At 32.8% G+C, this 12629-nt stretch overlaps 1 protein-coding gene across 2 annotated transcripts in view; it reads right to left on the reverse strand.

The window, feature by feature from the left end:
• Window positions 1-581: 581 nt before the first annotated feature.
• LOC110374293 (octopamine receptor beta-2R) overlaps window positions 582-12629 on the reverse strand; it is a 151935-nt gene continuing 139887 nt past the window's right edge. For both annotated transcript variants that reach the window (XM_064040164.1, XM_064040163.1), the window contains 3 exons: window positions 11637-11846; window positions 6284-6542; window positions 582-5565 (listed from right to left, as the gene is read on the reverse strand). In XM_064040164.1, coding sequence (XP_063896234.1) covers window positions 4834-5565; window positions 6284-6542; window positions 11637-11836 — 1191 coding nt within the window. In that variant the 5' untranslated portion in view covers window positions 11837-11846 and the 3' untranslated portion in view covers window positions 582-4833. The remainder of the gene's footprint in view (window positions 5566-6283; window positions 6543-11636; window positions 11847-12629) is intronic.

The raw sequence follows: 12629 nt of genomic DNA on the forward strand, positions 1-12629 counted from the left end.
AAAAATTGGTGCACCTACGTATCTTTTTTACTTATCCGTTCTTTTTTTTACTCTCAACTAAGAAACACTGTACTATCTCTTGAAAAGATTCTCTAAACATTCTTGATTTACTGGTATTTGTCTCTCACTTTTTCATTTTTTCAATATTAATATATTATCGATCATCTTTCTTCTTTAAAATAATTGATTGAAAGAAACAAGTTAATCAATTTACAACCTCATCTGTCGAAGAGTTAACAACTAAAGTGCTGGTCTAACTTCATGTAATTCATTTGTAACTGTCCGTTGTTAACAAAATACCTATCATGTCTCCAAGAAATGGGTTGACCACTTCAAAGGACTTATCCGCAGTAATGACTTTGCGATCGGATATCGGAGTCACTACAAATGGTCTATTTATTGAATCTATTACAGTTTTCTTAAAGTTTTCTGTGATTTTATATGCAACATGAAATACCTACGGAAGTATATCAGACTTATGTACTAATACCTACTTTTGTACTAAGCCTACTATTGTACTAATGTTATTAACATGATTTTGGCACGTTCTTATAGGACCAGGTAAAAGAAAAACGATAAAATATTATATACGAAACAATTTTCGTTTATTTTTGCAAAAAGCATTTGATTACACGCACATATTAGGTAAATACCTAAAGGTTAAAGTCGCACCACGCATCATTATTTTTTAAATAATTTAAACAATTTTATAATAGCAATAATAATACATTAATTAATTTAAATATTATTTTTTCTATATATTATCACGTATGGCAATAAACAGAATATTTACAATTTTACATAATAAAATAAATTAAAAATATAGTTTTTTAGTAAAATCTCGATAAAACTAGATTTAATGAATATCAAAATAATAGGATTTGTGATGACGTTTATTTTAAATTCACTAACAATGATATACTATCACAGTATCGTAGGATACAACAGACAAATCATTAAAACGAGTTTAAAACATCAATTAATTTCTAAAAAAAAACTATTAAAACATTTTGCTAACAACCATTTGCATAGAAAATGTAATAAATTAAATATATGAGATGCAAAGATTTCACGTTGAAGAAATCTATTCTATACACAGATCTACTTATTATTACACATAATGGTTTCTTTAAATTACATAATATTGCTGTTTTTTATCTATTTTACTGTAAATTCTAGTGGATTCAACTATTTTGTAAAATAAATACTAATATACTTTTTAATATATCTACACTTTAAAAACTGACAAACATTGATTTTATGTACATTATTCTTTGAAATTCCACATTGATATTCGTCTACAAAGGACAATGGGCGATTCCGGTCCAAATGTCCACCACGAACGAGACCTATATGGCTAGATAGCCCGTTAAATATAGAACATTTTTTGTTATGAAAGTAAAAAAAAATATAATGCCAGAAAAAAGTTATAGCAAAATCAAAAAACTCATTGCATAGATTTTATCAATTTCAGTTTTTAAATTACTCTTCGTGATGTTCGATTTTCGTACTTTCTGACAAAATAGAATTGTTCATTATTAGAGAGAAGACACCGCTAGTTACATCGAACTTTCTTAGATCCAGGCACCGCTGAGTATATTCAAGCACTTTTGGCGCCTCAATTGGTTAGTGATTCGTTCATCCATCGGGCAAAAAAATATGGGCTGTTTATATGCAAATGTGTCTTACTCATCTTAGTTTTAGATAAAGTGCGGAAATAGAAGTGGAATAAAATAAAAAATAATAATGATAACATACAAAAACTACCGAAAATGAAGAATACATTTTTGGCTATAACTTTTTTTTGGCATTGTTTTTTTTTACTTTCTTAGTAAAAGTTACTCTAAATTAAGTGGACTATTTTGATTATATAGGTCTCGTTCGTGGTGGACATTTGGACCAAACTTGATACATTCTTGCCCAATCTCCTTTCTAACACATTTATTTTCTGAAATCACAACAAGCTAATAGGTTTCGAACTAGTGGAAAACAGATTAAAACAAAACAAAAAATAATGGACGGATTTGAAAAGAAAAATAGGAGAAGAACAATTTTAACTTATCAACACGAATTTATGTATTTTTGGTAGGTATTGTACTTTATATACCAAACTATGTACAGTAGAATTAAAAAAAAAAGGTTAAATTGAAGAAATTAAGTTTTCAGATATGATTAATATTGTTAGAAAGTTAGTTGTAATATCTATTAGGAGTCACAACCATTTATTATTACTTTTTTTACATTTACAGCCCGTACGTGCTATTTTACAATTTTGCACATACTACATATAAACACTAAAAATTGGCTATATTATAGTATATGGATTACTAAAAATTTTACATGCTAAAATTTTCTTTTTCTATTTTTTTACATATACTTTGAGCCTATGTTACTTATTCAAAAGGAAGACACATTGAATTTACAATAGCGAATATAGAAATTGTTGTTTGAAATAAAAAAAAACAGTTTCATTTATTTTGACCATAATTTTTTCTGCCTAAATTATTAGAATGACCATTGTGTCACACACATTTTGAAATTAAATTCTAATTTCTATTTTATTATAGGTATACTAACGACATATTACGATAAACTCAAAATCCATTTAAAACAATAGCAATTTTTGGCTTTTATTAGGAAACAAAACATTACGTTTTCCTTTTCAAACAACAATATCCCAACAGTTTATGAGAACGCGAAAATACAAGCTAATGTGATTAACATGGACATTGACACGACAGAAATGAATATTATAATAGTAATATCTTTGGACGCAAGAGGTAACAAAAAGTAGCCACTGTGGACTATAATACAGATTTTTTTATCTACAGACAAAATCAAAAAAATATCAGGTAGGTATATTTTACCGTGTACGTAATAAATATTATAGTGGTAAAAATCCTATTGAATCCGAAAAAAGGACAGATTAAAACCTTTTTTCATATAGTACATGATTTCTTTCACGACTTGTATTTAACTTGTGAAAAGTGTAATGCCTTGAACAGTTATTGTTTTAGTAGAAATGGGACATCAAGACACATGTGTGTCGTTAGGATAAGACAGGATTTTTTTCACCAATCAAAAATTATAATTAAGTTTCAATAAAAAATACTTTCAAAATAATCAAAATCGTTGGAGAAAATGTCTACAATACTGGGAAGCGGACAGTGCCTTGAATATTAGTTCAAGTTAGTAATTATCTATAAATATTTAATCGATGAGTTTTGACACAACACTAACACATCAAATCTAATAGGTTGGTTATTTACCGTAGCACATCAATAATAATTATATTAAAAATCCTTTTTTTCTCTATTGAAGCGTTATTTGTCCCCATTATAGTATCTTCCTATTTTAATTTAAATAAAATCGTTATTATTAATACTAGATGACTGATATTATACTATTTTAAGACTATTTTCTATCTACAAGACTGACTATTCGATAAATACTATTTACAAAAAAGTCTAATTACGTATGATTTATTCATGTTTTGTTGTTAAATTAATTTATATTTTAAATGAAACTTATTTATTCTAAATGGTTATTAAGAAAAAATAAAAACACCTAATTATTGACTTTTTCTAACACTTTTAGACTATATTTCGTTAAGTCAAGATAACCTATTCATTGTTTTAAAAATGAATTATTATTTTACAAAATTAAAATTATTATTTTATTCTGTACGATTTATATTACTATTTCCAAAGTCAATATTTAGTTGCTGGTGAAAAATGAAAATGTATTCATATTTTTATAATTATTTTACTTAAATTAACTACGGCCTATATAGATATTTTTACAGCTAACAATAATTTATTTTATTTAATTTTACATTAAAATCTAATAATTAAATATTTACAACACTTTGGCCTCTTTTAAAATTAGTTATATCTTATATTTAGGCCCGTAAATATAAAACAGCCTACATTATGTACTTTATCAGAAAATGACTTTAAAATGTTCTATTATGGAATGATTCTATCATACAATAATGTTTTTTTATACTATGTTGTTCAAGAAAATTCAGATGAGAAAAAGTAAAAAAAATGGTATATAAAGTAGAAAAATAAAATTAATAACAGACAAATATAAAAAATTACTACGTGAGATAAAGTAAAAAAAATATATACGCGTTAATGAGTTAATTTTAATTAATAACTACATATTTACAATTTGATCCTTTTTGCTCTATAATTACTTACAGAGTTTTGTTTATATTTTTTTCGTTTCACGAAAAAGTTCGATGAAGTAGACTTCGTTCGTTTTAGCCTCATTTAATATTTTTTCTATAAGTTTTAATTACTTATCTACATATTTTGCTTAAATGGGTCAGGTAAAATAAAATGTATAGGTTCAATGTTTAAAACATAGAGTGAGTTTAGAATAAAAACATTATGTTAAACATTCATTTCGTAAAAATGATAAAGGAAACATGTCCGTTTGTGCTGAAATTCTGATCCTAAACCAAAAATATTTTCAGAAGTAGAAAAAATAAAATCTTTGGTTTAGAATTGATAGTTATTCAATACTATCAGATTTAATACAATTTAATTATCTACTCCTTCATTTGCAAAAAAGAATACAAAAAACTGTGTTTCTTGTGTGTTATACTTATGTTACATTACAGTTTCTGTATTAATTTTCACAGGATATACAAATTCATACCTAACACGACACGTACGTATATTTTTCTATACAAAATTATTTATACATCGACGATTCTAAATAAATCACATCAACTTTGGGAATAAGTACACGTATGTCCTTAAATATTTCGTTGAGACTACACTAGGCCTCTCAAACCGTGGTCACCTCACACTTTGGCGATATTCAAAGCGATGCTAGGTCTGATGTTCTCCTAGAAGGTACTGGCACCCTCAAGTTCGCTGAACCTCTCCTATCTAACCGCTCTAGAGCATCAAGGTCCGAAGCACTTCTCCTACAAAAACTGCAGAACGCACAAGCTAAAGTGTTCTTGAACGCATTACGGAAGTCTCTATTGAAATACGCGTAAATGATTGGGTTCAACGCTGAGTTGAAGTAACCAGTCCAGAACATGATCACTGTGACGACTTCGGGACACCGGCACGAGTCACACAATGACGTTGACACGTAGAATAGGAAGAAAGGCAACCAGCAGAGGATGAAGGCTCCCATGATAATGCCTAAAGTCCTGGCTGCCTTATGTTCTCTCTTCATTTTGAGGATATTCCTATCCTTCGTAGGAGTGGTGGCGTTTATGTGTAAGGCGCCATTTTTGTCGCCCACTTCTCGAGAATGTCTATGCATGAGCATAGCATTGCCAGCTCTGGCGTGAAGATTTTTCTCCTGTCGATTCGCTTCTCGGAATATAGCGTAGTATGTGAACAGCATTATGGTACAAGGAATCCAGAAAGATATTGAGCTGGATATGACTGCGTATGGCTTGTTGACTATGAATTCGCACTCGTCGGCTTTTTGGACTTTTAGATGGTCGCTGGTTGTGTACCAGCCCATGAATATTGGGACGTAGGATATCGTAATTGGACTTAACCATGTTGCTGCTAACATGATGAATGCCATCTGAAACAAAACAGTAGATAAATATGAATTACTTACTTTAAGAAATATTTTTATTTTATCCTATGGGTAGGAGGAGAAATAAAAATATTTTTATTTGACTTTAATAAAAGTGTTGGAAAATTTCAAAGAATTTTGATGTACATAAATACTGCAATAATAAATTTTAATCACCGGGTTATAACAGATTTTTGCATAGTTCCCCAAACCAATAATTATATTTAGCGCAAATTGGTGTTCCGTGAAATAAGCATTAATGAGTCGGCAAATGGGAGGCAATAAATTAATATTTGCCAATTCATTAATACCTGGTAGATGTTTATTATTCATCTGCATTATTCATGCATTGTATTAGTAGATCGCTAATGGATTTAGCTTAATAGCTCATAAACATTACTTAACTCTAAACCATTAATTAACTTTTGAGGGAGAAAATTCCCCTTATAAAGTTGATTTATGAGAAGATTTTTTATTACCCTTTTTAAAATACATTCTTTGAGAATAAGGGCTACTATTGTAATACCCCATGAGCTAGACCCAGTTTAAATATTTTATATTCCTCGTATATTACCTATTTTGGTCTCACCATGCAGACAATATTTTCTGCATCATAAATTAGAACATTAGCAAAGCTGTCAATATAACAGCTAAAATTGCCACACAGTCTTCTGTCGAACGAAAATAGCTACTTAAATTATAATAATGACACAAAGATACCAACCTTCTTCGTCATCTTAATAGGATACTTCAAGGGCTTCACAATAGCGTAGTACCTATCCACCGATATGCAACACAGATGTAGAATCGACGTGGAAGTGAAGTACACATCGGAGGAGTTCCAGAGGTCACATATCGTTGGTCCGAAGAGCCAGCTGTTGTAGAATTGGACGCTGAAGTTGAACGGCATCACCACCATGGCCACTAGGATGTCGGCGAACGCGAGGGAGACCACGAAGTAGTTGGTTATTACGCGGAGTTTCCTGGGGATGAGAAATAAATATTGTAATATTAAACATTAACAGGCAATGAATAATATATGTAACTAGCTGTTGCCCGCGACTTCGTACGCGGATCCTGTCCCTTATGCCAGCGACTACGAGGTCAGCAAAATCAAAGATCTGAATAGTCTGATATTGAATTTTAAGGGACCGAAGAGAAACGTTCTATATACTTAATTTTTGTACTTTAACAGCAAAAGCACAGCAGACTAAACAAAATGCTGAGATCTGAACCGCAATAGACGTGACCATAGGGATAAAAGTAGTGATTCTAATTAGTCCGCATTTGTGTGTGGCAAAAATATTACACAAGTATTATTACGTAAAAAAACATTAAATTGATGACAAAGTCGTGGTGACTTAGTGGAAGTCGTGGTGGTTTAGTGGGTAGAGAACCAATCTCTCAAGTATGAGCGTGCGTCTTTGATTCCAGGTCTGGCAAGTGCCTGCCAATGCAACTTTTCTAAGTTCATATGTACTTTCTACGTATATTTTGGATACCAATGACCGTCATTTGAGGGATGTTAAACTGTAGGTTCCGGCTGTCATTGAACATTCTTGGCAGTCGTTATGGGTAGTCAGAAGCCAGTACGTCTTACCAAGGTGTTGGGTTGAACGGGTAACCGGGTCGTGGAGGTCAGATAGGCAGTCGCTCCTTGTAAAACACTGGTACTCAGTTGCATCGTGACTGGAAGTCGACCCTAACATAATTGAGACAAAGGCTCTTGAGATAATAACGACAATAATAATGAGATATAGGTACCGCAGGACATCTGAGGCTGGGAGTAGCAACCCCACGGGCTATATATACTGAGTTCTCCAGGAGAGTATACTGTCCCCATCTCCGGCCGGTCGGAGTGAATCATGACGGGGTAGGTCTCACGCCTCTGGCTTGGCTTGGCCGTCCAGAGTGGAGTCGCTAGAGCAGGATTAGTAGCCCTACTGGAGGGTAGGTGCCTCATGGTAAGCACAGGGAGCGCGTAATCTGCGTTTAAAGTCCACCGAGGTATCCTCACCCTTCAGCCGCTCATGTCCCTGTTGCCCTCTTTGTTGTTATTCAGTGACTGGTTCCCGGGGCCCAGTAAGTGAGGCGAGTCTCCACCTGCCATTTTTAGATGTACCTAATAGGTACATTGTCATCCACTAACATCCCATCACAATAGCCCAAGTAGTTTTCCTCCATAGTTAGCAATATTTTAGCACAAAACCGGGGATTGTCTTTTTTTAACGACGTCTACCGGGGATTGTCCTTGGGTTCATTTCTATAGTGTATAAAGGAATAATCGTCGGTTTTGTGTCACCATTTCATTAAAGTTGTCTCAAAAGGGCTTCAGCGAGTTGGCTTCGGCCCCACGTTTGCCCTCCAAAAATTCGGAACTCTATAGTCCCGATGTCTGGAAGAGACATACAATATAATAATGAGATATAACGCAACAAAGTCGGAGAGTGGGGGCTCGTGACGCCACGTCTAGGTACGTAAAATTTGTACTAAGCAGTGAATTCAAGCGTTGTTGTATCTTCGTTATTATTTGTTTGTGAGAGAGAGAAAAGAAAAATACGTGTCTAAAAGACGGACTAATTACTTTTTTGATTCACCATACCTATTTCATAACATTCATTTCTATACATTTCAAGTGTAGTATTGTTCTGAAGTTCCACATCAGGTGTTCCAGATTTTCGATGTTTATACGTCAATAGAGAGTGCATCAGATTGAACCACTTTTGCTAAAACGTCATATCTTCATATGCTATAGTCTAGCTGGGCTCCTGGAGTTCCACATCAGGTGTAGGTGTGGTTCAATTTTTATAAGTCAACAGAGAGTGCTTATCAGATTGAACAACTTTTGCTAAAACGTCATACCTCTATATGCTATAGTCTAGCTGGGCCCCTGGAGTTCCACATCAGGTGTTTTAGATCTTCAATTTGTGTAAGTTAATAGAAAGTGCTTATCAAATTGAACAACTTTTGCTAAAACGTCATACCTGTATATGGTATAGAGAAGCTGGGCTCTTGGGGTTCCACATCAGGTGTACCAGATCTTAAAATTTATTATCTCAGCTGAAAATGCTCATCACATGAAACAATTTTTGCCATGTCACCATTTTTGTTTCTCTTATAGTTTTGTTGATCTGTTGGAGTTCTGCATCAGGTCTTCAAGTTTCGAAGATAAATTATAGCCTATATGTTGACAAAGAAAAAATCATTGAAATCCGTTCAGTAGTTCGGAAGATTAGCGTGTACAAATCTAAGAAGATGTATACAAACTTTCATCCCCTATTTTATCCCCTTAGGGATGGAATTTATCAAAATCCTTTCTTAAGGGTTGCCTACGCCATAGTAGCTTTATGCATGCAAAGTCTCAGTCCGATCGGTTTAAAATTGACAAAGTTTCATACAAACTTTCATCCCCTATTTTATCCCTTTGGGGGTAGAATTGATCAAAATCCTTTCTTAGCGGATGCCTACGTCATAACATCTACCTGCATGCCAAACTTCAGCCCGATCCGTCCAGTGGTTTCAGCTGTGCGTTGATAGATCACTATGTCAGTCAGTCAGTCAGTCACCTTTGAGTTTTATATATTTAGATAGTATGTTAGTCTTTAAGGTCTAATAGGTATAATCTAAGGGCCAATGCGGCTTGGAAATATAGGATTTTGATTCGATCTTTGAATACTGAAAGATGTCCCCGTGGCAACCCATTGCGTTTCTATCATTGTATGTATATACATAGGTCAGGAATCGAATTTATTGTGTTATATGCTTATAATGGTAACGTAGTTAAACCTTGTGAACGTTATATGAAGGTAGGCTTAGGCCTGGTTTTATACACATGTATGAAATGGCTTCCTCGACATATCTATGAATCGTCGTTAGGGATCATTTAAAATGGGGTAAAACCATATGACACGCGAATGAATGAAAAGAAGATACAAATTTGAATCCATCTATCAAATGTACAAAGATAATAAGGTTCTAAATGCGAAATGTGTGGAAAGTTGAAAAAATTGATATAGAGACTGTGCTTCCTCTTTATTACTCTCTCGGGTCTCAAATCACCGAACCGTTTAGCCCCAAGAGGGTCATAAGATAGAAATGAAGGAAGATTCAGAATGCAACTACTTTCTGTCTATCCATAACAAATAAGTACTTTTGATTTGACCCATGGGACGATACATGAAGAAAGACAAATCTTGGTGACAGACAGAAACAGTTGAATTTACTGGTTATAGTTTTAAATCCCCCAGGATTTCTATATCACTAGAATTATGACAGTCACAGTAATAAAAAAAACAACTGTAAGTACAGACAACTACTGTGAAAATGCTCTGCTTTTAAAAAAGAAATACAAATCAAAAACATGATTCGTAATTTATATAGATCGCCCTTTTTTCAGACTACCAAAATTGATTTCTCACGAGACTAATACAGTCGTTTAGCAAAACGTTCCATTTTAGATCTGATACAAAAAACTTAGCCGTCTTATCTCGACGGCCTCGGGTCTAATGTCCAAGAATAATAAAGTCATTTGTCCGACCAATCCGTTGACTAGTTTCGCAAAATATACTGTGTTGGGAGAAAAAGTTAGGAGAACTTTTGATTGCTTGGCTGAAGTTCTAACGATGGACCCGGTCGCTAGCAAACGTGGGAGGCATTTTAAGGGTTATGTTATTTTGTTTGTATGTGTGTGTATGTGTGTATAGTATATTTTAGTGTATGTTAAAGTTCATACTGTAGTTTCTTTTTTGATGACTTTTAAACATTTGAAAACTTGTTATCAATTTTCTCTACTTATGTGTTTTGTGACAGAATTTACGTCTTTCTTATTTTATGAACAGCAAAATTTCATAAAAGTACAGAGAATGCATTTAGTCATCCTATTCATTGCAAACAAACAACTAAACGAATAATTTAATTCTCCTTTTTATATTTACAATATTAGTATACGTAAGTGCTACAATGACTAGGTACATACAACAACAACAACAAATCTATCAAAACTTACAAAATTAAGTTCAAAAACTTCATCATTGTTTCAAAATTCAAGTCGTATAACCAGAATACGATGACCCCTACTTTGTTAAAGACTTTTGACTTAATTCAACTTTGATGATATAATTATTATGCTTAAGACAGTTATCGTTAAATTAGACTTGTTAAGTTAATCTGTAAAACTTTCGTTAATTAAGGAACGCTAAAAGATTCTTTGAATTAATGACTTGGACTGACTTCATTTTTCAAGGCAATTGCTAGCAAGAATCTCTAAATTCCCTAAGTAAGATTTTTTCATCGTCCGTTTCTAAATATTACTTTTGTAGCAATAATACTCCATTTTCTCTTATAAATAATAAAAAAAAAATTGGTATAAAGGTGAAACTGCTTACATAACATTTAAAGCATTATGTAAGTTATGTAAGCAAATAAATATAAAAATAGAGAAAAATAATATTTGATCTTTTCACAAACAAAATATGTACCTTGACTGTATTTTCGACGTAAGCAGTGTTTTACGTTCATCATAAAAGATATATTTTACGAAGGTATTGATAGCTTATAAATATTTACTTTCATCAATCGTTAAGTGAATTTTAAGTCTCTTCGATATTAAAGTTAAAGCTTATGAAATTTTAATATCCTTTATTTTATACGTGTTTGGATACGTATCTGTATTTTTACTGAATATTAATGGCGTTTCAAATATCTGTAATATAATTTTAGGCTAAGCTTCACTGGGTTTGACCGAGTATCTTTAAAACAGCGTGGAATTTCTTAATTTTTCTGGAACAATGTCAAAAATATTTATTTTGGGGTGAAAAAAGAACCGCCTTACAGATATTGTTTCATATGTAGTAAATGGACTAAAATGTGGTACTTAGTGAGAAGTGAGTATGTATCTACCCATATATTTTTGTCTAGTCATTACAAAAGGGGCTGACGAGATGATTTTTGGGGAAATAATGGAGTCTAAGGCCAATTTAGGCCACGAAGATCAGCCATCTGCGCATGATATATTACAGTTCACAAGCATTTGCGCGGACACAGGTGCGCTCTCTATTTAAAATATACAACAGTCTTACCTGTGCCTCATAACACTGACTATGACCAGCATATTGCCCAGCACCGCCATGATGACGATGAGCAGCAACACCGTGATCCTCAGCTTGAAGAATATGCTCTGCGTCAAGTCATCGTCGTCTGTCTCCGCGACTGTGCCGTTGGTGGTCACGTTGACAGTCGCGTTCACTGCCGCGTGGTGGGTGAAATTTTCGCGATCCATATGGGGTGGCCTGAGGAACAAAATACTATTAGATAATAGAAACAAGAAAAAAATATGCATTTTTGAATTACGTGGAGAAATTAAAAAACTGTTTACTGTAAATGGATTGTGTTTCATCGAGAACTGAATGCTTATGAGATTGAAATGGAATTTTCAGTATAGCCAAACTGATAGATGAACTGTTAGGTTAAGTTCATGTTGTATTTTAATAAGTGATACATATGTAGTTGCAAAATTACTAGTTAAAAATCCTAGACTTTGCATTATCTATGCCTTTTGCATTTTATATTAAAAGTTAATATACAAACGACGAAATGTTTTATCTAACAAATTGAAATGTACTTCTCTACTCAAATATTATATTCTATTGTAAACTAGCTCCAACGCTTTACCGCACACATTTCCTTTTGATCTCAAAATTTATGAGTGTGGGTAGACTCATAAATTCTAGGATCGATATTTGAACTGAATTACGTTATTCTAGTTTTTGCTGGACGTTAAAGAAACCTAGCATTTTTCGTCCATGAAAAAGGGTCATGTGACTATTTTTCTTATTTTATTTATTTATTTGTTTATATCAGGCAACTAGGGCCCATAGAAAATACAATACATACATAATTAAATTACAATAATTATAAACTAATACATATAAAATAACAATTAGCTTCTTTTGGTGTAGTACCTACCCGGATTTTTGGGAAACCTTTTAGTGGTTCGCAGATAGAAGACTTATAAAGCCTGCGATTCTAAAAAGAATGTGGGAGATTTTCACTTTAGGGGAAAAGAGCTGTAA

This window comes from Helicoverpa armigera, chromosome 21, assembly GCF_030705265.1.
Source record: "Helicoverpa armigera isolate CAAS_96S chromosome 21, ASM3070526v1, whole genome shotgun sequence".
Taxonomy (NCBI): Eukaryota; Metazoa; Arthropoda; class Insecta; order Lepidoptera; family Noctuidae; genus Helicoverpa; species Helicoverpa armigera.